General features: G+C 39.4%; 1 protein-coding gene across 2 annotated transcripts in view; it reads right to left on the bottom strand.

The window, feature by feature from the left end:
* LOC105922636 overlaps positions 1-21,529 on the bottom strand; it is a 57,582-nt gene extending 36,053 nt beyond the window's left edge. For both annotated transcript variants that reach the window (XM_036139678.1, XM_036139680.1), the window contains exons 1-6: positions 21,458-21,529; positions 17,845-18,189; positions 14,237-14,338; positions 4,438-4,542; positions 3,615-3,710; positions 274-372 (exon numbers count right to left, since the gene is read on the bottom strand). In XM_036139678.1, the coding sequence (XP_035995571.1) occupies positions 274-372; positions 3,615-3,710; positions 4,438-4,542; positions 14,237-14,338; positions 17,845-18,189; positions 21,458-21,494 (784 nt within the window). In that variant the 5' untranslated portion in view covers positions 21,495-21,529. The remainder of the gene's footprint in view (positions 1-273; positions 373-3,614; positions 3,711-4,437; positions 4,543-14,236; positions 14,339-17,844; positions 18,190-21,457) is intronic.
* Between the last annotated feature and the right edge of the window lie 2,404 nt (positions 21,530-23,933).

Genomic DNA, 23,933 nt, shown 5'->3' with positions numbered 1-23,933 from the left:
ATCACATAACCACTGTATTTTACTGTTGCTATGATGATCATCTAAAGTGCGGTGTTATATTTTTCTCCAGATGTAATAGGACCCACACATTCCAAATAATACAATTTTTTTCTCGTCAGTTCACAGAATATTTTCCAAAACGTCTCGAGGATCATCAAAATAAGTTCCGGAGAAATTGAGACCAGAAGCTGGACTGCCATACACGTGCATGCCATATGTATATGATTTTGGATGTTATACTTTAGTATTCAGACTGTTGTACAAGGGACTTACCTGACCAAATAATAAACAAAAGGCCCACTGAAACAGCAGGACCCAGCAGAACCAACAAAGCCTTCAGAACCAAGATAATTCTGGTGTGAATCAAAATTCCTATGAAAAAAAACATAAAAACAAGTTAGATATTAGACAGGCATGTCCAATACAGGCCTCGTTTATAATTATCTCGTTTCCCATAATTATCTTTACATATCCCAGAATTCCGTTGAACTTTGGAACACAAATATCTTTAATCATTAAAAAAATCTTTATTATTATTGTCTTAATTAGGACACAATTTTGTCTGAATAATTGCATTTAAGAACACAATTCAATTCAATTTGTGTGGATAATGTTGAACAAATGTTCCCTCAGAGATTTTTACAACATCAAATTCATATAGAGAAATGACATATAAAGTCATATACATTATTGTAAATTGAATATACATAACATGGAATCTTCAGCATTTGGCAGTATAAATAGATACCAATAATTCCTTAAATGCATGACCCACATAGCCAACATCCATCCACATTTACACACCAATTCAATAAAGCAGGATATCATAGAACAATTCCATTAATTCAGTAACTCAATTTACAAAGTTAAACACATGGTATAAATAAATAACACAGAGTGATTTTTTTAAAGCATTATTTTCTTTTAATAGTCATGATTTTATCGTACAACTAAAACACAAATTTAAAGATCAAAATATGACAGCAGGCCAATAAAAAACAGAAAAATGTGGGCTAAATGAAAAGTTTGTTAAATACCTGGTAAAAGGTTATTTTCAAAAACTCCTTTTAATCTGAGAAACAAGCCTCATTGTGTTTCTTATTTATTGAACAAAACTTGTCGAAATTTGTTTTTAGCTAAAATGTCCTTACTGTATTGAACTCTGCTTTTCATTATTTATGACTGTAAACTATTAGGTTCCATTATGTTTTTATATTTTCATTCTTATGAGACTTTTGGAAAGAGAGGACTCTACCAGCATTTGCAGACAGTTGGAAAGAGGGAAACATGAACATTGTCACTGGGGGTTTTGTAAATAGTTTGATCTCTTCCTTGATATAAAAAAGGTTTACCCACTGAGTAGGTTTAGAACAAAACTCTCTATCTTCAGTCTTCAGTCTATCTTAGACAATGCCTCACACCCTATCTACGACACACTGGCCCAGCAGAGAAGCTCCTTCAGCAGAAGACTCCTCTCACCCAGATGCACCACAGGAAATCATTCTTGCATGTGGTCATCAGTCTCTACAACGCAATATATATATATATATATATATATATATATATATATATATATATATCCATCCATCCATCCATTTTCCAAACCGCTTATCCCTCATGGGGTCGCGGGGGTTGCTGGTGCCTATCTCCAGCGTTCACTGGGCGAGAGGCGGGGTACGCCCTGGACAGGTCGCCAGTCTGTCGCAGGGCAACACAGAGAGACAAACAGGACAAACAACCATTCACGCACACACTCACACCTAAGGACAATTTGGAGAGGCCAATTAACCTAACAGTCATGTTTTTGGTCTGTGGGAGGAAGCCAGAGTACCCGGAGAGAACCCACGCATGCACAGGGAGAGTTGATTGTATCAAAGTCTTGACAAGCAGCATTCACTCCTCCTGGGGAACCGTAGAGCCACAGGGAGAGTCGTCTGCATTGTCCATGGCTTTGCAGCAATCCCTCATACTGAGCATGCATGAAGCGACAGTGGAAAGAAAAACTCCCCATTAGCGGGAAGGTAAAACCTTTCAGCAGAACCTGGCTCAGTATGAACGGTCATCTGCCTCGACCGACAGCGGGTTAGAGAAGACAGAGCAGAGACAGAACAAGAGAGACAAAAAAGCACAGAAGCACACATTGATCCAGTAATCTGTTCTACATTAGATGGAAAAGTAGACGGGGTGTCTGCCTCACGGACCAAAACTGGGAGTTGGTTCCACAGGAGAGGAGCCTGATAGCTAAAGGATTTGCCTCCCATTCTACTTAAGGGCTTTATACGTGAGGAGAATTTTACATTCTGTTCCTGTTGATTTAACAGGAAGCTAATGAAGGCTTATATATATATATATATATATATATATATATATATATATATATATATATATATATATATATATATAGGGCTGCCCTATAAATATATAGGGCTGCACAGTGTTGCAGCGGTGTTGCCTTGCAGCAAGAAGGTTCTGGGTTCAAGTCCAACCCTGGGTCTTTTTGCATGGAGTTTGCAAGTTCTCTCTGTGCATGCGCGAGTTCTCTCCGGGTACTCTGGCTTCCTCCCACAGTCCAAAAACATGACTGTTAGGTTAATTGGTCTCTCTAAATTCTCCTTTGGTGTGAGTGTGAGTGTAAATGGTTGTTTGTCCTGTGTCTTTGCGTTGCCCTGCGATAGACTGGCGACCTGTTCAGGGTGTAAGCCATATACATCCAGTTCATCCTTGAAGTGTACAGTGGACGTTTTGCAAATATTTCTTTGTGCGATGTTTGCCTTATTTTTAGCCAATTCAAATAACTAATAAATGACCTGTATTTATCCAGTTATATCTAAAAAGATAGCATGAAGTAGATAGGATGGGGTAATGGGGAATGTGGAGAAAAGGAAAGGGGGCAAACTTTTCTCTACTAGGTTATCCGGTCAGAAATGATTGGAAGATGATTATTTTTAAACTAAAGACAATCCTGGAAAGAAACAAACAGCCAGAGCTCCAATAGGACTATTTAGGTCAAACCTTATTCATACGAAAGAATGGCCCGGTCAAAGTTTAGATCTAAACCCATTTAGGTATCAAGACAGGATTTAAATTGCTGTTTACAGGCACTGTCCGTCTAATATGATTGGACTTGTGCTATGTTACAAATAAGAATGGGAAATATTTCAGCATTTAAATCAACAAACCTGGTGGAGACATATCCACAGAAGGCTTGTATGCATAATGTTACAAAGAATTACAAAATATTGACTCAAATGGGGCTGAATACAAATACATGTCACTTTTTACAACATTGTTGTTGTTATTGCTTGTTTTTTGTTTCATTCCTCTTCAGAGCTATGTGATCCACTGTGTTGGTCTATTGCATGAAGCCCAAAATAAATGTATTTATTTTGTAGGTATAATGAAGCAAAATATTAAAAACGTGTACATATGTATTCTCAGTGACCCAAAAAGGTATATTGGGGTTTCTATGTTAGAAACAAATAAAACAAATAACTTCCTTAATTCTCTTCTATTAGCTAATTTTTTACTGTCTTAAATAATTACAATCTGTAGGGAAAACTTCAAACCTCAGCATGTTAGACTGTAGAATTGATACTGTTATAAAAGGGACCTACCTGGAAAAAATTGCTGTCGAAAGTGCAAAAACAAGCCCACATCAATAATAAGAAAAAACAGCAGAAGCAGAAGTACAAGGCTCCAAGCTGGAATTTCTATGAAAAAACACAAAGATCAGTTAGATATTAGAAATACAGGCCCAGTAAGGAACTCTTATATATTTCAGAAAAGTTTCTTAATTCATATAATTACATTTACACATCACATGGTTTCTTTAAAAAATTAGAACACAATTATCTTTATTTATTTTGTTAAATCTTTAATAGTGGTCTTAAAACGAACATATAATTTGAAATCATTCCTTTTTACATTGAAATCATTCAGTTATGGTTTATATGAAGAGCAACAGCTGCTGTCCTTCTTATATTTAACTTCAATATTGCATTTTTATGCAATGTATGCATTTTTACCTGAATATGCTGTATTATCAATTTAATTTTGTATAGCATTTTCCCTTTCTAATAAGTTCATTCTCTTCTGCTTTTCAACTTAACTTTATATTTTATTTCTTAATCATATTACCTAATCTGTTCTGTAACAGTCTATGTTTTTGCCGCTGTCACACCTCAACTCTCCCCATTTTTGAACAATAAAGATATTTCTATTCTATATGCAGCCCCTTAAGATGCTAAGCATCAAACAAAGTGTTGTTTTCTGTTAAAACACAATTAAAATTGTTGATCTTGAAACCATATCAACTCTGAAACTTCCTTGATCTTTCTGCATCACCTCATGGTGTACTATCACATTTATCCTGAGTAAAAATCACAAAACCTGAGCATGTTAGACATTATTGTCGATACAGTTGTAAAACAGACTTACCTGACTTGAAATAATGTCGGAAATGAAATAAAAGGCCCACAGAAACTGCAGTAACAGTCAGCAAAACAACCAGAAGCAAAATAAATCTGGTCTGAGTTGAGATTTCTATGGAAAAAGAAAACGTACAGTTAGATATTAGACATGCATGCCCTGTTTGTTTTGAGAAGGTTGTGTGGAAATTAAATGTTGCAAATTGTGTGCAAAATAACATACCTAGAGGTTTATGTTGAAAAATGTCATACGAGTGTGTAGGATTTATGCAATAGACACTGTCAACTGGCTATTGAATTTAGTGCACTTGTTGATCTTTTCTTCATAAGAGAACAGCAAGAACTGCAGCCAGAATATGGCCTTTTTTGACCTGCTGTATGTCAGCCAGTCCCTAACAATTTTTTCCCTTTCATTGCAGGATGTAGAATATGTTAGATACTTTGAGAATTCTCTGCCCTTTGAATCTGCTGGCAGTTCATTTTCCATTGCTGAGAAAGGCTTTGTTTTTGCCATAAACGCACAACATTTATTCGATCAGATTCAGTCATTTTTGTTGGCCATAACGCAGGATCACCGAAATTAACGCTGTGATCCATCTCTGAGCAACTATGCTCAGACTATCCGATCGGGCAGCAAGCCCCTCCACCTGCACTCTGAATACACACAAACACAGGGCCACTCAGGTGTAAAAAAGGGGTAACATTATTTCAGTGCTTCCTTGTTTGAAAATGTTACATTCAAAGGAATAGAATGCCTGTTCACAGTTGTCTAACACTACGTTCACACTGCAGCCTGAAGTGACCCAATTTTTTGCCCATATGCGACCTGTATCTGACAGTCTGAACAACACAGATCGGTGACGTCATCGCGTCCTCGAGTGCGCATGCGGGACACTTAGGTTGAACGCATTCAGATCACACAGGAGATCACATACAAGTCGCATATGTTTGGAAATGTGAACGACTGTGCAAAAAAAAATCCGATTTCACAAAAAAATCGGAATTGAGTACTAAGACCTGCAGTGTGAACGTAGCCTAAGTCATTGCAACAGCAAACAGGGCCTAAATTAGGGGCAACTGGACTTTTGCTCAGTTTTTCTGAAAACATCTTGATATCTATCCAGGATTCTTTGCAATTCTGGAGACTCGCACTTGAGTAACCTGTAGTGGAGCACTGCTGTTGTTAAGCACTTGGATACCCATCCTCCCTGGTAAATTCCATGTCAGATGCAAAGCAATGAGAAGTATTATAAAATTATAGTATTCACTAACCACATCAACTCAGTGGAATTTACTTTATCTTGAAATCTACTGCAATTCACTGTAATTTTCAAGCTGCATGCAAACACAATTTTGTTCTGTACGCACTCTGTGCATACAAAATGACAAATAAAGTTGTCTAAGTCTAAGTCTAAGAAAGCAACATCATGTTTACCAGAAAGGATGCTAAGAACAACATGTTACTTTTTCTGGACTGTGCCGTACACAATGAGGAAGATAAGAGTCTCAAAATTGAGGTTTAGTGGAAGCTCCCACACACACACCAGTATCTGCATTTTGATTCACATCACCCACTGGAACATAAACTCTGTATTATCAGAATTCGGAGTTATCGGTCAACAACATTACCTCTGCCACAGAGGAGGAACAAAAATAGCACAAGCATGTCAGGAAATGGGATAGTTCCCAGGAAGCGGAAAGGACCTAAAGTGGGAGCTGAACATCAACTCCCTCACCAAGACAGCCCAGCATAGGATGTACTTCCTGCGGCAGCTGAAGAAATTCAACCTGCCAAGGACAATGATGGTGCAGTTCCTCCATCACTGAGTCCATCCTCACCTCCTCCATCACCATCTGGTACGCTGGTGCCACCGCTATGGACCAGAGCAGACTGCAGCGTGTCATCCAGTTTGCAGAGAAGGTGATTGGCTGCAATCTTCCATCTCTCCAGGACCTGTATGCCTCCAGGACTCTGAGGCGTGCAGGGAAGATTGTGGCTGGGTGCGTATTAACGCAAGCCGAAGGCTGAGTTTGAAGTTGTTTTCTGAGCGCGTTTTGTTTGTGGTCGGAGCGGACGGAATCATGACTTTCTGCTTCGCTTTTAGCCCACTAATAGTCTTAAATGGGGAATCCTATAGGAAATATACCACTTCTTATGCATTGCATTATTTAAATATATTTAAATTATATATTTCCTAGTCTGAGCTCGAGTACGAAACGTCACACACACACACACATAGATTGTGATCAGCTGATTACCGGATTTTCTTTAATCATTATTATTTTCTCTTCATTGCTCTATGCTGCATGTATAACACAGTCAGGTTCAGTGGTGTGTCACTCAGCACATTGCTATATTACCTTCTTTGCTGGTTTAGGTTTATTGATTTGATTGATGAAACTCACATGTACACACAATTGTTAGTGTGTCGCCATTAGGGCGATATGTGTATAGAGACTTTTATATTGAAACATTCCGAAAGAATAGGAGCTTTTATTTTGATACCGTTTCCTGTATTTTTTACCACTTCCTGCCTTGTCATCAGTTACTTCACATTCAGTTCCTGTTAGCTAAATACGGTTTCTACTTAAAGAATTCCTCTCTGTGAACGATGCTAGAAGCAAAGTCGTAAGTAAAGTGCATTGTTAAGTTAAATTATTGATAGTTTATGTTAAGTTTATAGTAGAAAGAGAAGGCAATAAATAGGTTAAAAAGACCGTTTTTATTTACATGTATTTACAATGAGATTTCATGAGACTTCATGTGAAACTGAATTTTATGTTAAAAACAGTCAAACTTTATTTTGTTGCAGTTTTCACTCTGTCATGTAATGCTGGATCTTCAAGTAAACAACAGTGAAATGTTAACTACAGAACAGACTCCTGGTAATTGCATCAGAGTTTAACTTGTTGGATAGCTTCAGTTAATACACTGCAGTGAGGACAACACAGTGAAAAGACTGAGAAGTTAGCATTGAACATCAAGTCAAGATGGAAACTAGATCTAATAAATCAAGCAGAAGTGGAAGCAGCTTTCATTCATCTAGCTCATCAACCAATGCTTTATTTCACGCACGAGCAAAAGCAGCAGCTGCAAAAGTGCGCGCCGAATACGCTGAGCAAGAAGCCAAAGCTAGGATAGAAAAGGTTAAAAAAGAGACTGAAATTGAAACACTAGCCATCTGCCGTGAAGCAGCAGAAGCTGAAGCCGTAGCAGCCGTCTGGGAGTCAGCAGTTACAGGCAGCAACAATTATATTGTGCTGGATGAAACAAACTCAACAGAGCAAAGCAAACTTGAACGAACAAGTGAATACATCAGAACTCACTTCCATTCCACTAACCCTGTCCAACAAACAGCCACGAAGACTAGTCTGCCACCAGTGCAACCAACTACCTATGCCACTCTCAGTTATAGCCCAAACAACCCCTTTGTCTCACACCGTCAGCCGCCTGTGTTTTCATATGACAGCACTAACAATGTGGATTTTACAGACTATGACTTGGACTATTCACTGCCAGCGGTCAAACAGTCAGTCAGCCAGAATCCATTTACCAGAGAAGGGCCCCAGGTTATTCCCAAGAGTCTTACCTCACAGATCAGTGACTTGAATATCGAGGCCCCATCCTTCAACCCCCTGCCGAAAAATACTCAAAGTATGCCTGCAACTGTACACCTGGCACAATATTTAGCTCGACGTGACCTTGTGAATACGAGTTTGTACGAGTTTGATGATAAACCTGAAAATTATCGTGCTTGGCTGTCGTCATACAAAAATGCCACTCAAGGACTTGGTCTCACAGCCACTGAAGAATTGGATTTGATGACACGATGGCTTGGAAAAGAATCCAGCAACCAGGTGAAACGCCTCCGCGCAGTGCACATAGCAAGCCCACAGACAGCACTGGTGAAAGCCTGGGAACGTCTTCAACAGTGTTATGCAGCCCCAGAGGTGATCGAAAAGGCCCTCTTCACCCGACTGGACGCATTTCCCAGAGTCTCAGCCAAGGAAAATCTGAAGCTACGAGAGCTGGCTGACCTGCTTATGGAAGTGCAGTGTGCTAAGGAAGATGGCTACTTACCAGGCCTGTCCTACCTAGACACGACACGTGGAATTGAGCCTATAGTGTCGAAGCTGCCTTATGGACTCCAGGAAAGATGGGTCTCAGTCGGTTCTAAGTATAAAGAAGAAAATAGAGGACAGTTCCCACCATTCGATTACTTCACAAAATTCATATGTTATGAGGCCAAGAAAAGAAATGACCCCAGCTTTGCCCTTTCAAATACCACTACGACATCATCTGTCAGAGCTGAAAGTGCCTTTTCTAAAACCCAGAAACCCATTGCAGTTCACAAGATCAATATCACTCCTGCAGAGGCAAATGTCTCTTGTGATCTGAGTAAGATCTGCCCAATACATGCAAAACCCCACCCACTGAAGAAGTGCAAAGCCTTCAGAGCTGAAACCCTTGATGACAGAAAGGTATTTCTGAAAGAACACGGAATCTGCTACAAGTGCTGTAGCTCCACCAACCATATGGCAAGGGACTGCACTACAATTGTGAAGTGTTTTGAGTGTGACAGCACCCAACATGTCTCAGCTATGCACCCGGGACCAGCACCGCTACCTACGACTCCTCTGACCTCGCCACAGCATGGCGGGGAGGGAGAAGCGATAAACGACACCAGTGAGATTAGCTCAAGCTGCACAGCGGTATGCAGCACAGGACAAGTTGGACGGTCATGCTCCAAGATATGCCTGGCAAGAGTGTACCAGAAAGACCACCCAGACGAAGCCATCAAGGCCTACATCGTGTTAGACGACCACAGCAACCGCTCGCTGGCCAAGTCCAGTTTCTTTGACAAGTTTGACATTCACACTAAGCCATATCCTTACCAACTGAAAACATGTTCTGGTGTAGTGGAAACGTCTGGCAGAAGGGCATTGGGTTTTATCGTGGAGTCCCTAAATGGAAAAGTTACGATCCCCTTACCACCACTCACTGAGTGTAATGACTTACCTGACAATAGGTCCGAAATTCCCACACCAAATGCTGCTCTTCATCAGCCTCACCTGTCAAAGGTAGCAGAACACATCCCAGAGCTGGACCCCACAGCTGAGATCCTCCTGCTATTAGGGAGAGACACAATCAGAGCACACAAAGTACGGGAACAAATAAATGGCCCGGCCAATGCTCCCTTCGCTCAGCGCCTTGATTTGGGCTGGGTGCTGGTAGGAGAAGTCTGCTTAGGGAATACACACAAGCCGAATGTCAGTTCTTTCCGGACGACCATGGTTGACTGTCATCGGCCCTCACTCTTTCAGCCATGCACAAGCAATTTGCACGTTAAAGAGGAACTTCACGTCAGCACCTTACCATTCAGAACTAAGGAAGACAGTCTGGGTCAAAACGTGTTTGACTGCACTAAACAGGATAATAAGCTAGCACCTTCAATCGAAGATGAAACTTTCCTAAAAATTATGGACAAAGAAGTCTACAGAAACGATTCACACAGCTGGGTTGCTCCATTGCCATTCAGACAACCAAGGCAACAGCTTCCCAACAACCGCGAGCAAGCACTCAAGCGGTTCCAATCACTCCAACGCCAATTCAGAAGAAAACCAGAAATGCAAAAGCAATACTTGGAATTCATGGGCAAACTGCTGAAAAACAACCATGCTGAGGTGGCACCAGAACTAAGAGACGAAGAGTGCTGGTATTTACCAAGCTTTGCAGTGTTTCACCCACAGAAACCCGATCAAATCAGGGTTGTGTTTGATTCAAGTGCCCAACAGTCTGGAACCTCCTTGAATAATGTGCTCTTGACAGGACCAGATTTGAACAACACCCTTCTAGGAGTGCTCATGCGGTTCCGAAAAGACAAGGTTGCTGTGATGGCGGACATTCAACAAATGTTCTATTGCTTCCTTGTGGCCGAAAAGCACAGAAACTACCTGCGATTCCTATGGTTCAAAGACAACAACGTAGCCAATGAGGTAATTGACTACAGAATGAAAGTTCATGTTTTTGGAAACAGCCCATCTCCTGCAGTGGCAATCTATGGGCTCAGAAGAGCCATCAGAGATGGCGCAGAGAAATATGGAGCAGACACAGTCAACTTCGTCGAACGGCACTTTTATGTTGATGACGGCCTCTGTTCTGTCCCAACGGTTGCAGAGGCTATTGGGCTGCTCCATAGGACTCAAGCCTCACTTGCTGAGTCTAACCTGAGGCTCCACAAATTTGCCTCAAACAGTCCGGCTGTCTTGGAAGCCTTCCCAAGCGAGGACTGCATACAAGCCAAAAATGATGTAGACCTCAGCGGAGATGAGTCACCCACCCAACGCAGCTTGGGGCTCCTGTGGGAAATAGCAAGTGACACATTCACCTTCTCTGTGTCAACTGACACCAAACCATTCACCCGTCGAGGGGTTCTTTCCATGGTGAATAGTGTCTTTGACCCTTTAGGGTTTTTGGCTCCAGTTACCATCCAAGGCAGGGACCTTCTCAGAGAGTTGAATTCTGAGACATCGGAGTGGGACACCCCATTGCCTAAAGATAAGTTACGCAAGTGGGAGGCTTGGAGAAACTCGCTTCAAGACATAAGGCACTTTCACATACCTAGGATGTACACAGGCATCTGTCCAACCAAGGCTGAGCGAGTAGAACTTCATGTCTTTAGCGATGCATCTGTGAAGGCCATTGGTGCCGTGGCGTACTTGAGAGCCATCCAAGGAGACACAGTAGACGTTGGATTTGTCATGGCAAAGGCCAAACTTGCTCCTCAATCAGATCCAACCATTCCCAGACTTGAACTGTGTGCAGCAGTCTTAGCAGTGGAAACAGCTGAGCGGATTCAGGATGAATTGGATCTAAAGCTGGATGCCACCAAGTTCTACACTGATAGCAAAGTTGTCCTTGGATACATCTACAACCAGTCCAGACGGTTCTATGTGTATGTCCACAATCGTGTCCAGCGTATACGCCAATCTTCCATCCCTGAACAATGGCACTATGTGAACACCGAAGACAATCCGGCTGACCTGGCATCACGGTCGGTTCCAGCAGCACGCCTCACACAGACGATGTGGTTCAATGGACCAACCTTCCTGCGCAAGCTGTCCGTCCAGCCAGACATAGCTCAGTCATTCAGCTTAGTCTTACCGGAGTCCGATGCAGAGGTCCGTCCAGTTGTGAAGAGCTACATCACCGACCTGCAAGGGAAAGTTCTCAGCACAGAGCGCTTTGAAAGGTTCTCCACATTCGACACTCTCCAACAAGCTATCGCACTCCTGATTCATATAGCAAGATCCTTCAAGACTCCGACAGGCAAGTGTAAGGGATGGCATCGCTGTGACTTACCTCGCTCAGTGGATGAGCTTTCACAAGCAAGAGAAGTCATCATCAGAGCTGTTCAGAGGAATACATTTGTGAAGGAATTTGAAGCTCTGGGGAGAGGAAAGCAAGTTCCGTTAAACAGCTGCCTACGCTCCCTCAACCCGATCTTACAGGATGACCTCCTCCGCCTTGGAGGCAGACTGAAGAATGCGGATGTGGCCATTGAACAAAAGAACCCTGTCATTCTCCCAAAAGATCACCACATTTCCTTGCTGCTTACCAGATATCATCATGCCCAAGTAAAACATCAGGGCCGTCATCTAACAGAAGGTGCTGTACGAGCTGCTGGGCTCTGGATCCTGGGAGGCAAGCGGCTTGTGAACTCAACTATTCACAAGTGCATCACCTGTCGCAGACTTAGAGGACGGATGCAGGAACAACAAATGGCAGATTTACCCGCAGAGCGCCTTACAACCTGCCCTCCCTTCACATATGTGGGTCTAGATGTTTTCGGACCCTGGCATGTCTCCACCAGACGCACCAGAGGGACACAACCTGAGAGCAAATGCTGGGCCATACTATTCTGTTGCATGAGCTCTAGAGCAGTTCACGTTGAGGTGATTACCTCCATGGACACCTCAAGCTGCATAAATGCGTTGAGGCGTTTCTTCGCCATAAGAGGACCAGCCAAACAACTGAGGTCAGACTGCGGCACGAATTTCATTGGGGCCTGTAAAGAACTCGGGCTAAGGGCAGATCAACCGGACAGCACGGTGCAGAGGTACCTGCACCAACAAGGATGCTCCTGGGTTTTTAACCCGCCTCATGCCTCACACATGGGGGGTGCATGGGAGCGCCTCGTTGGGGTAGCGCGAAGAATCCTGGATTCAATGCTACGTGATCACGGTACTCGCCTAACTCATGAAGTTCTGTGCACTCTAATGGCAGAAGTGACCGCAATTCTGAACGCAAGACCGCTAGTTCCAGTATCGAATGATCCAGAGAATCCATACATCCTCACACCATCAATGCTGTTAACGCAGAAAGTTGGGGTCCCACCACCTCCAGGTGATTTCACAGACAAGGACCTCCTCACTAAGCAGTGGAGACAAGTACAAGCCTTATCCAACTTGTTCTGGAACCGTTGGAGACAAGTGTACCTGTCAACCCTACAAAGCCGCAAGAAATGGACAAAGTCCCACCAGAACCTGCAAGACGGTGACATCGTCCTCCTCAAAGACAACCAAGCTGCCCGTAACAACTGGCCTTTGGCAGTGGTCACAAAGGCTATTCCAGGAACAGATGGAAGAGTCCGCAAGGTGGAATTAAGGACAGCAAACCAAGGACAATCAAAGACTTATCTTAGACCAGTGACCGAAACTGTTTTGCTTCTCCGTAAGGACTGATGTTTTGATGTAGTTCTTGATTGAGTTTAATGTTTATTCTAGTGTAGTGACCTCACAGTGGTCAGGCGGGGAGTGTGTCGCCATTAGGGCGATATGTGTATAGAGACTTTTATATTGAAACATTCCGAAAGAATAGGAGCTTTTATTTTGATACCGTTTCCTGTATTTTTTTACCACTTCCTGCCTTGTCATCAGTTACTTCACATTCAGTTCCTGTTAGCTAAATACGGTTTCTACTTAAAGAATTCCTCTCTGTGAACGATGCTAGAAGCAAAGTCGTAAGTAAAGTGCATTGTTAAGTTAAATTATTGATAGTTTATGTTAAGTTTATAGTAGAAAGAGAAGGCAATAAATAGGTTAAAAAGACCGTTTTTATTTACATGTATTTACAATGAGATTTCATGAGACTTCATGTGAAACTGAATTTTATGTTAAAAACAGTCAAACTTTATTTTGTTGCAGTTTTCACTCTGTCATGTAATGCTGGATCTTCAAGTAAACAACAGTGAAATGTTAACTACAGAACAGACTCCTGGTAATTGCATCAGAGTTTAACTTGTTGGATAGCTTCAGTTAATACACTGCAGTGAGGACAACACAGTTAGCGAAAGTTGTTTTCTGATATTACACATTAATGTAAGCCGAGCATTAGGTTTGATGTTCTTTAGTATGCGGTGTGTTTAACACAGTCAGGTTCAAATTTGGGTGCAAAAAATCCATTCAAACTCTAGCAGAGGTTTGTCAGAGTGTTGCCATTGTGCTACTGCCTTGTGAGAAATGTTAAATAACGCAAATTATGTTAAATTAACACACACACACACACGTGTGTGTGTGTGTGTGTGTGTTAATGTGGATTTAGTTCTTAACATTGAAGACTAAGCATGTTAGGGAATCAAACACACAATTGTAAAGTGACAACTATGAAACCAATGAAACTCTGGGGCCTTGACCTTTCTGTATTCAGTCATGGTTCATTGACTGAAATAATGTCAATCTTTCAAAGGAAATGCACAAAACTTGAGCAAGTAGACATTAACATTCAAACAGTTGCACAAAGGACTTACCTGACATAAAATATTGTCGAAAATATAAAAAAAGGCCCCCACTAATCCCCAGAGCCAGCAAAACCAGGATAGGCGGGAGAACTATGGTCCACGTTGGAATTTCTATGGAAAAAAAGATTAAATATTAGATATTATAATGGCAGAATCTCAGCTCTTATATTTTATAAAATGTTCATTATCTTCACATGCTAAAGTTTTCTTTAAAAACTAAAATAAATTGGCAAAATGTAAAGCGCATATTTATAATTAAAATACAATTAATATAATTGGGAAACAAAGATTTGTCCAAACACTTGCATTGAATAACTCAATTTTTAAAAAATGTATAGCGTTGATTCACTACAAATATGTTTCTCCAGATTCTAGAAAGAAAAGAACATATAAAAATAAATACCATTGAGACAGTGCCTTGCCAATGTACAAGACCAAAAAGATTAAAAACTGATCTAAAAATGAGGAAAATCATGAAAGTCCCATAAAGTTGAACACAACTTCAGCTGAACAAAAATGTAAACAATTAAATATGATTTATTGAACATAAGATCTCTATCATTAAATACTTTTAATCGATTCCTGATAATCAGATTGTTTTATTTTGTCTCACAAACCTGGCTGCAAGAGATTTTAGTACAAATTAGTTAACTCCTAATTAAAATGTTCACATTCCCAGAACTACAGGATAAGGAGGAGGAGTAGCAGCCATCATTCAGTCAGATCTATTAATTAGTCCAAAGCCAATTACTAACTACAATTATGTTAGACCTTTATCCCTTAATTTCCCTCATCCCAAATGCAAAGCAATAAAACCTCTTCTGTTTGTTGTTTTGTATCATCCACCAGGTTCTTACCCTGTTTTTAGATTAGTTCTCAGACTTCTATCTGATTTAGTATTTAACACTGACAAGCTTATTATAGTGGAAGATTTAAACATTTATTTTGTTGTGCCATCCCGCATTCTTTTTTGTTATTTAATGTTTAATTAATAACTCTCAGTCTGTTAGGTATTGTCCGGTTAATTTCAGCCCAAACAGTTGATATCAGGACGGTTGTGCAATCATGAGGACAAATCAGACTGAGTTGTAAGAAAATAAATTTGAGACTTTTACAGGCATCACGGAAACGCATACCCCCCATCCCCCACCCCCCCACCCCTTAGCTATGAAACTAAGCTGAGTGCCTTGGAATACGACAAGCACATGGCAACCATTAAGGGGCCACAAGGAAAGCAGCAACGGTAAAGTATTTGCAACGAGTAAGGCAAGTTCTGAGGATTCAGCTCAATGGCAAGCAGGATGTCGTTGCTATGAAGCCAAGTTTCCACAGATTTATCTTGCTCTTTGCCTGTGGACCGTCGAGGAGAGAGGAGCCCAAACTGCGGAGACAAGCCACCGATGCTGCCTGCATGGGACTCAGAGACGACATGCATCTGTACGGTCGACCAAGCTGAGTAATGTCTGCTTTCTTTGAAATTAACATCATAATGAAATCAGTGGTGGCCTGTCTAAGCTGCACAGGAGAAAGTTGACCTGGGAGCCAAGCCACTATCCCACAGGACTGCAGAGCCTGTGCTGCGACCCCCTTCACAGGTCAAGTACACACCCTCCCATTAGCTGTGTACAATTTGCCAAGCCAGAACTGGCTTCCCACACCACCTGCTCCCTGCTGAGATAACCAGCTTTACCTTGGAGTAAATCATTGCAACCAGACACCCGTCGCCAAAACAGGAGACAACGGGAGACGTTTGGCATAGAAATAAATAGGGAAAGTTTAGAATGGTTTACTTAATGTATTTTCACTGTATTATTAAATACACCTGGAGCTAACATGTATAGTTCCCGCTAGCTTCTTTGAAACCATGCTGTGCTGATGTGGTTTGAGTGTGTTTTTATGGTTAGAACAAACTTTTTCCATTTCCATAAGGGTTTTATACATTGATGGTATATTAATGTTTGTGCTGTCCGGTCTGCTTATGAGCTTATAAGTACTTTTAAATTAGCACAGAATGTCCACTAGCATAATACCTTGGTCAAAAATTCCACAAAAGTTTTTTACTTTATTACGAGAGGTCAATTTAATGCCATCCAGAATAAGTGATTGGTTTATTCAAAAGTTTATTTTAGAGGACTCTGGTCCAAAGAATACAACTTCGGTCTTGTCAGAATGTCATTCAAGTTTTAATGTCATCAAGACATGCCTGTAGTTGAAGTACTACATTGATTGAATTCATCAGGATTTATGGAGATATATATATATATATATATATATATATATATATATATATATATATATATATATATATATATATATATATATATATATATATATATATAAATATAGATAGATAGATAGATAGATAGATAGATAGATAGATAGATAGATAGATAGATATAGTTCCGATGGTAAACAGATATGTGAGATACATGTGATTAAGTTCTGATAATACTCAGCTATATTTACCATAAATCCTGACAAATCTAATTAATTACTGAGACTACAGGGGAGTTTTGATTATATCAAAACCTGGATGACTCCAATTTTCTACTTTTAAAGTTTAGTTTCCCTTCACTGGCTTACTGTTTCATTGAGAATCGAAATCTTTCTTTTCACATATAAAGCCATTAATAACCAAGCTCCATCATAAATCATAAATCTGATTGCCTCATATGTTCCTATCAGAGCACTTCACTCTCAGACTGCAGGTCTGCTGGTGGTTCCTACACTGTAAGATGCATTGAGTTAACTTTACTTCAAAACAAAGTATGCAAACTCGTTGCCTCAAAATAAAAAAAAATTGTGAACTTCAAAAATGTTAGTGTGTGCCAGTTGCACACATTAAATTTGCTCAACTCTGTGAAATTATTTTATAGAAGACTTAATGTCGTCATTAAGATCTTTTTCTGGTAATCAGCCTTTAGAGCTCATGTGCTTACACGGAGGATCCCGTCTGGATCCCAAGCTGTTTCATATTTCCTTTTTATCGTATTTGCAATTTCACATAACTTATTACTCAGGGCACTCAAACCTGTTTGTACTGTGTTCAATTTGTCAAACAACTAGCAGATCACTATGCTCAGCTTCTTAAGAAGTCATGTGTTCTTTAATGTTGAATACATCCCATTAATCATAAGAGCAACTTCGCTCATGTTTTTTTCTGGCCACACCCATGGTCAAAAAAATCAGCCAATGAGGTTAAACTTATCCTCACAAGTCTCCACCTCTTTCAAATACTTCATTTTTAAAACACAGTGAAAAGACATTAAGGAAACCACTTTACTTTTCCTGCCTAACTTTGGGCATCCAATTGGAAGAAGTTTGGCCAGGCTGAAGGCTGGCTGTCTGAACAGCGAGGAAGGGGGTAACAGTCGTTGTTTGGGAAATCTGGCCTTCGGCAAGCTATGTACATCTCAGGAGAGGGGGTGTGTACGGGCAGTGGAATCGTTCCTTGGTACCTGTAGAAGTCTTACATAACTTTGTGACATTCAATTTACAATCGAATTTTATATTCCACTATCCATGTGAAATGTCAACTTTAAGCCAATCACGCAATCAGTATGCTATCAACCAGGATACTATTTTGGGTTATGCCTCCTTTGAGCAAAAATGCTGACCTTTAACATACAGCTGAACATCCGACAGCATTGTTTCTCCTTCATCATCAATGATGCTGCAGGTGTAGTTCCCACTGTCAGGGCGTTGGGGTTCTGTCAAAGTGAGGGTGAAGTCACCAGAGTCTAGAGCATCAGATCTAATTGATGTTCGTCCCCTGAAAAGCTGATTTTGTTCATGCAGATCATCTCCTTCTCGCCGTCGATGGACAGTGTTGGGATCGAGATCCAAACGGCTCCATTTCACTGTGACAATCTCTTCTAATTCTTTGCTGTAGTGGCAGGGGAGCTCAACAGACGCTGCAGCCTCCTGAACCTCCACTTCTACAGTCAAAGAATCCTGAGAGGCTGGAAATAAAACACTATTAGTAGAGGGAGACAAGTCAGACTTAGACAAATATTGTTTGTGTCTGGCTGCTCCATTTAAGAGAGAAAGAATGTACGGGATAACCAGACCTGGTGGGATAGAGTAAAATAACAGCTGTTTCTTCAAGACAGGGAAAAAGGTTAAGCATAAAAACTTCAAGAACAGAAGCAGACAAGTCCAATGAGAAGATAGATATTTTACGGTCTACAATAATTGATTTACATGGTGTATGATTATGTTGCGCTAAAGTGCTTTCTTTTTTTTACATCCATTAATTGAAGGAAAGAGATTTTTATAATTTTTCTTTTATTAGTATTATTTCTGATTATCATCACATACAGCATATTTTTCCATAATCTGTCTGCACCACACTGAGACCATTGGAGACAACAGTAATTTCTTCATATTTTTTTTGCGTGCTGTTTTTATCCACATTCATACTGATTTTTTTTTAAAGCCTGTAAAAATGTTTAAAATTTCCAGTGCTCACACTGTAACTCCAGGGTATTTCATTTGACAATATGATTCAGCCTTAGATTGTAAAATACAGAGACAACAAATTAATATGCATTAAAGTATGGTTTATGGGTTAGGTCGCAATATTATCAGCGTATAAAAACTCATCTTCAGAATCTTAGCTCAAAACAGCGTAATCTACTTTCAGCAGTTATTACCGATTATTGCAACCATAAACTGCATAAAATATGTGCAAAATTGCTCCCTCTGCCTCTACTCCCATCAGCTACTGTATCAGCCTAGAGTAGAAAAGACCCAGCCAATATGGCAACAACGCAGGATGCACTCCAGCCCATAATGAGAGGTCTAGTATATTTTTTCTACAGGTAGGAGTGTGTGAACACGGAGAAGAGAAGGGAGATTTCCGGCTTTGCTGTGTCTGTAGCGCAGCAATGCAAGCAGGTCTCTAACGTGTTTATCATCACTTATTTTAACGCCCAAATGACCAAGTTCACTTTCAAAAACAAGCACAAAAAAGCAACCCACAACTCACGAAATTTACAAACGAATCTAGAAAAAAGAAGCCCAAAGTTATAAGCAAATTTTGCAACACTGGTGCTACAGTCTTGCAAGTTCTTTACTAGAAATCTACTGGCTAAGCACGCACTTGCAACTAAATTAACAATAATAGATTTACAATATAAACATTATAATTATCTGCCACTGATACACTGGATGACAAAACTAATTGACCAATGCAGAGGCACCTCCCTCATGGAGGGAGGCTGTTATTTCTTTGATACGCAAAGAGGGAAAAGACAAGGCAGAGTGTTCCAACTATCAATCAATAAGAAAACTCAAAACTTGACCTTAGATTATAAAATATTTACATACATTATAGCCAAGTGATAAGAAAAGGTTCTACCAAGAATAATTCAATTAGATCAAGTCAAACCCATGATAATATTAGATGATCACTACAAGTTATGAAATATATAAATGACAACAAAATGCAGGCTTTACTACTGAGTCTAGAGGCTGAAAAAGCTTTCGACTCTGTGAGATGGTATCAAATTTGGATTTGATGAAATTTTTATTAAAATGTTGAAGACTATATAATAAAACGATTGCTAGGATCAAAATTAATCGGGCCCTCTCTGATATTCTTTGACTGGAAAGGTCTACAAGACAGGGATGTCCATTGAGTCCACTCCGCTTCACAATTTTTCATAGAGTCACTTGTTTAATGGATCCGAGAGAATAGTAAGATCACAGGAATACTGATATCCAATGCAGATAATAAATAACTGGCATTTTTTGCAGATGATATTTTAGTTTATTTATCTAATTCCACCCAATCTATACCAGTATTATTTTCAATTTTGAGACAACATGGGTCATATTTGCGCTACAAATTAAATGAACAAAAAAACTCAAGTTCTTAGTTTTAAATACAGACCTCCTCAACATTTAAGACAAATGTATATGTTTAATTGGGACAATAGTTAAATTACATATTTGAGTATACATTTATCAACTGATTTATCTAAAATGGAGAAAATAAAGGATGTTCCCTTAAAAAGGGATATAACTAAGTATATTAACAGATGAAAAAAAAATACAAAGGTAAAATACTAAACATAATGCTCTCCAAAGACAGAGGAGGATTGGGACTTCCATGCTTGTATGATTATTGCAGAGCTTCACAACTACATCCTTTAGCAGGCTGAATAATTGGCATAATTGGAATAATTGGAAACCTGCGGTTACTCTGCTAATAAGTGACCCATTGTTATTGGATGGTCAATTAAGTAATGTTAGTCTCTTATTAGAGCATTCAGATAAAATCTGGAGTGAAATACTAAAAAAAGTTTAAATTAGAAGAATAAGCTCAATTTTCAAGTAGTCTGTATATGACTCCGAATTTATCCGTGGCAGCAATGACTCAAGATTTTAGATGTGGTGCAAAAGAGGCCTGACCACGTATTATTCTCCTTTTGAGGCTGGGATTTTTAGAAGTTTCCAGGACCTTAAAGAAAAGTTCGGAACACATCATGACCATTTTAGGTAGTTGCAACTTTGAGATTTTGTTATAAAAATGTAATCAAAATATAAATTCTATCAAATGTAATATTTTGGAAATTTTTCAGAATGCAAAGGGTCCCATGAGGTCTTTGGGGGCTACCTGGTGCCCACGAGCACCAAGTTGGTGACATTTGTTTTACACAAAAAGTATGATGGTTACAGCACCCACATCCCCCAGGAGTGTTACACATCATGATTAACTAGGGGCATTATAGAGAGAATGATTTGAACTAAATTACACTGAATTTCTGTCTTAATCGTGCCTTCAGCTGCTTAGAAGAAGGTGAAAAACAGCAGAAAGAAAAAAGAAATGCAATGAGCCAGTAAAGCAGCAGCATTGTACATAACTGATGCACCTTTCCTACTTTTGCACCTTCTTCTGATTATTGTCTAATGAGCCAATGTGGCAAGTGAATTTCTCCAATATGAGATCAATAAAGCCTATCTTATCTTATCTTATCTTATCTTATCTTATCTTATCTTATCTTATCTTATCTTTCTATTTTCACTGTAAATGACAACTTTCAGCACATAAGCAAGCAGTCTGGACAAAATCGAATGACAATTACCTATTATACTGTTATGCTTTAGCAAGGATGTAATGCTACAAGAAACCTGCTTACATCGCTGCATTAGAAACCTTAGCAAAGGGGGAGAAAAAAGACCACCTGAATAAAATTAAGCTTGAAGAGAAAAATAAGATCTTACCATAGAGTAGGAACACAAACACAGCAAACAGCTCCATCTTCCTATATTTACAATCATCAAATCCTTACAAAAAGATTTCCTCACAACTGACTGAAACCAGTTCTCTGGACAAACTGAAAGCTAAATAACATTTCCCTCTGATATTAATCTAACGTCCCAAAGTAAAAGCAGTTTTCATTGTTCCGGGTTTGATCAGAGCAGCTGGAGGAATGTGATCCAACCAAGCCTGGACAGGTAGGACAGATTAAATCATGGAGAGATCAACTGGTGAAAATCTTAGACATAGACAGACTGATCTGAATTGAATAAAACTAAATTCCTACTTCATGTGCATCATGCTTCCAGCTCCTGATATCCAGATATACATTTCTTCCTAAATGGGGTGAATGATGTAGATATTTGCAAATACATTTGTTTTGGTCCTTTAGGAACAAGGGTGGCATGTCCTATAATCATTGGGTTTACTGGTCCCCTTGTAGTCCACAGTGGGATCTCAGGGAGCACAGCCCAAAAAAAGCAGAGTCTGCAAAATGTATTTCTAATTAATAATTATGCATTTAATAGCTGTGTGAGTTAGTTTATTGTCCAACTACAGAGTGAATTTATGTAAAACTGAAATCATATATCCAATCTATTAACAGAACAGAGGATGAACATGTCTTATAGTGAGGTTTGTGAGAAGATATGAAGTAGAGAAAGTTATTTAAAATGATATTAATATATATTAATTAATAATTAAAACAACCTAACCTCACCATGATGATATAAAAAGAACAGGACACTGAACTGGGATGAGCACAATAGAAAAAAACAGCACTGAACAATGGAAACCAAGGATCTTATATATTGAGGAGAATGAAGAGAGACATGGAGACCAGGTGAGTCTAATCAGAAGGATGAAGAATTGCTAAATGAGAAAACAGAACAGGGAGGCTGAGGAACAGAAAATAATAAATACAGAGGAGGCTGATATAAATACAACGGGTCTCCCTTTAGTTTCTGGTTCGATTCACAGTGAGTTCTCTGGAAATGTGAAGAATAAAACGAAAACACCAGAAACCGGTCCAGCAGGTCCAGCACACCCACACACTGATGTTTCCTTCTTAACTTTGCCAAACTAGGACTGTGAGCCAAAACCCTGACCTTAAATCAACTCTACAGATTAACACTGAAACCAAAGTTTACCCAAAGTTGATTTTTAGGTTCAATCAAACAGGAAAGCATGTTTAAAGATTATTTCATCTTTATTTTAAGGAAGTAATAAAACTCCTTTCATAAGGAGGATGAACTATGTTTTACATGATACTTTCCTGTAGAAAGTACAGTCTCTGCACATCACCACAGAAAAGTTCAGGTAATTATTAATAATCAGTTAGAGGTATTTTTACAGAGACTCTCTGCTAAACTCTGATTATTAAAAAGAGTTAACTTGACACATTTGGCCTGTTTCCAGAAATTCTAAGACTTTTACTGTAGAAAAGCTAAAGGGCAGTGTTGTATAGTAATGAAGTAAAAATACTTCACGACTGTACTTAAGTATATTTTGGAGTACTTTTTGATAACTTTTACTTTTACTTCACTATATTTCTGAACTCTTTTGCATACTTTTACTCCAATACATTTTCAATATTTGGTTTAGTTACTCGTTACAAAAAGAGAGAGAGAGAGAGACTCACGCACGCAAGTGTTTTGACCCCACCTACTGATTGACTGCGACAAGTCGGGACTTGCCTGGGCTTGTTCATCACCCCCAACAGGATAAGAAGCTGGTTCAGTGGTAAAGCAGGTTAAATTAACCTTGTAGTATAGGTAAAGCATCTAATAGCAGAGAGTCCTAATTTTCTTAACTAAATGATACCTGCAACCGCAGGTGTATCTATTAGCAAGTTTACCACTTCCTGTAGGTTAACAGGAAGTGGTAATCACTTTATTACTTAACCATGTTCTTAGTATACACCCCTATTGCCTGCACTTGGTTGTGTACAATTTTAAAGTGTATAGCACTGACCTTACTTAAAGAAGGAAAACTTAAAGCTTACAAAAAGGTTGTATTTTCTGTCTAAACTTGGTCTAAATTTCTCCTGCACTTGGCTGTTTATTTCAAGTGAATTTGACTTTCAAAGTTTACCAACATCTAAAAAATGTCATTCAAACTGCATTTGCTTTGTTTTACTTTTTACTTATACTTTTCATTACATTACTTGAGTACATCTATTTTTACAGTAATTTTCATACTTAAGTACAAGACATTTCAGATACTTTAAGACTTTTACCCAAGTAACATTTCAGACAGTGACTTGGACTTTTACCAAAGCCATATTTTGGAGAGGTACCTATACTTTTACTTGACTCCGAGATTTCAGTACTTTATACAACACTGCTAAAGGGTTGATGTAATGGTTCTCATTAAAAACCAAATGCTTTTTTGTATTTAAATAGTTAAAATAGTTCTAACATATATCAGTAAATGCAGCAG

Source organism: Fundulus heteroclitus, chromosome 7 (genome assembly GCF_011125445.2).
Source record: "Fundulus heteroclitus isolate FHET01 chromosome 7, MU-UCD_Fhet_4.1, whole genome shotgun sequence".
Lineage (NCBI taxonomy): Eukaryota > Metazoa > Chordata > Actinopteri > Cyprinodontiformes > Fundulidae > Fundulus > Fundulus heteroclitus.
The sequence above is the reverse complement of the archived record's forward strand: the minus strand, read 5'-3'. Positions and strand labels throughout refer to the sequence as shown.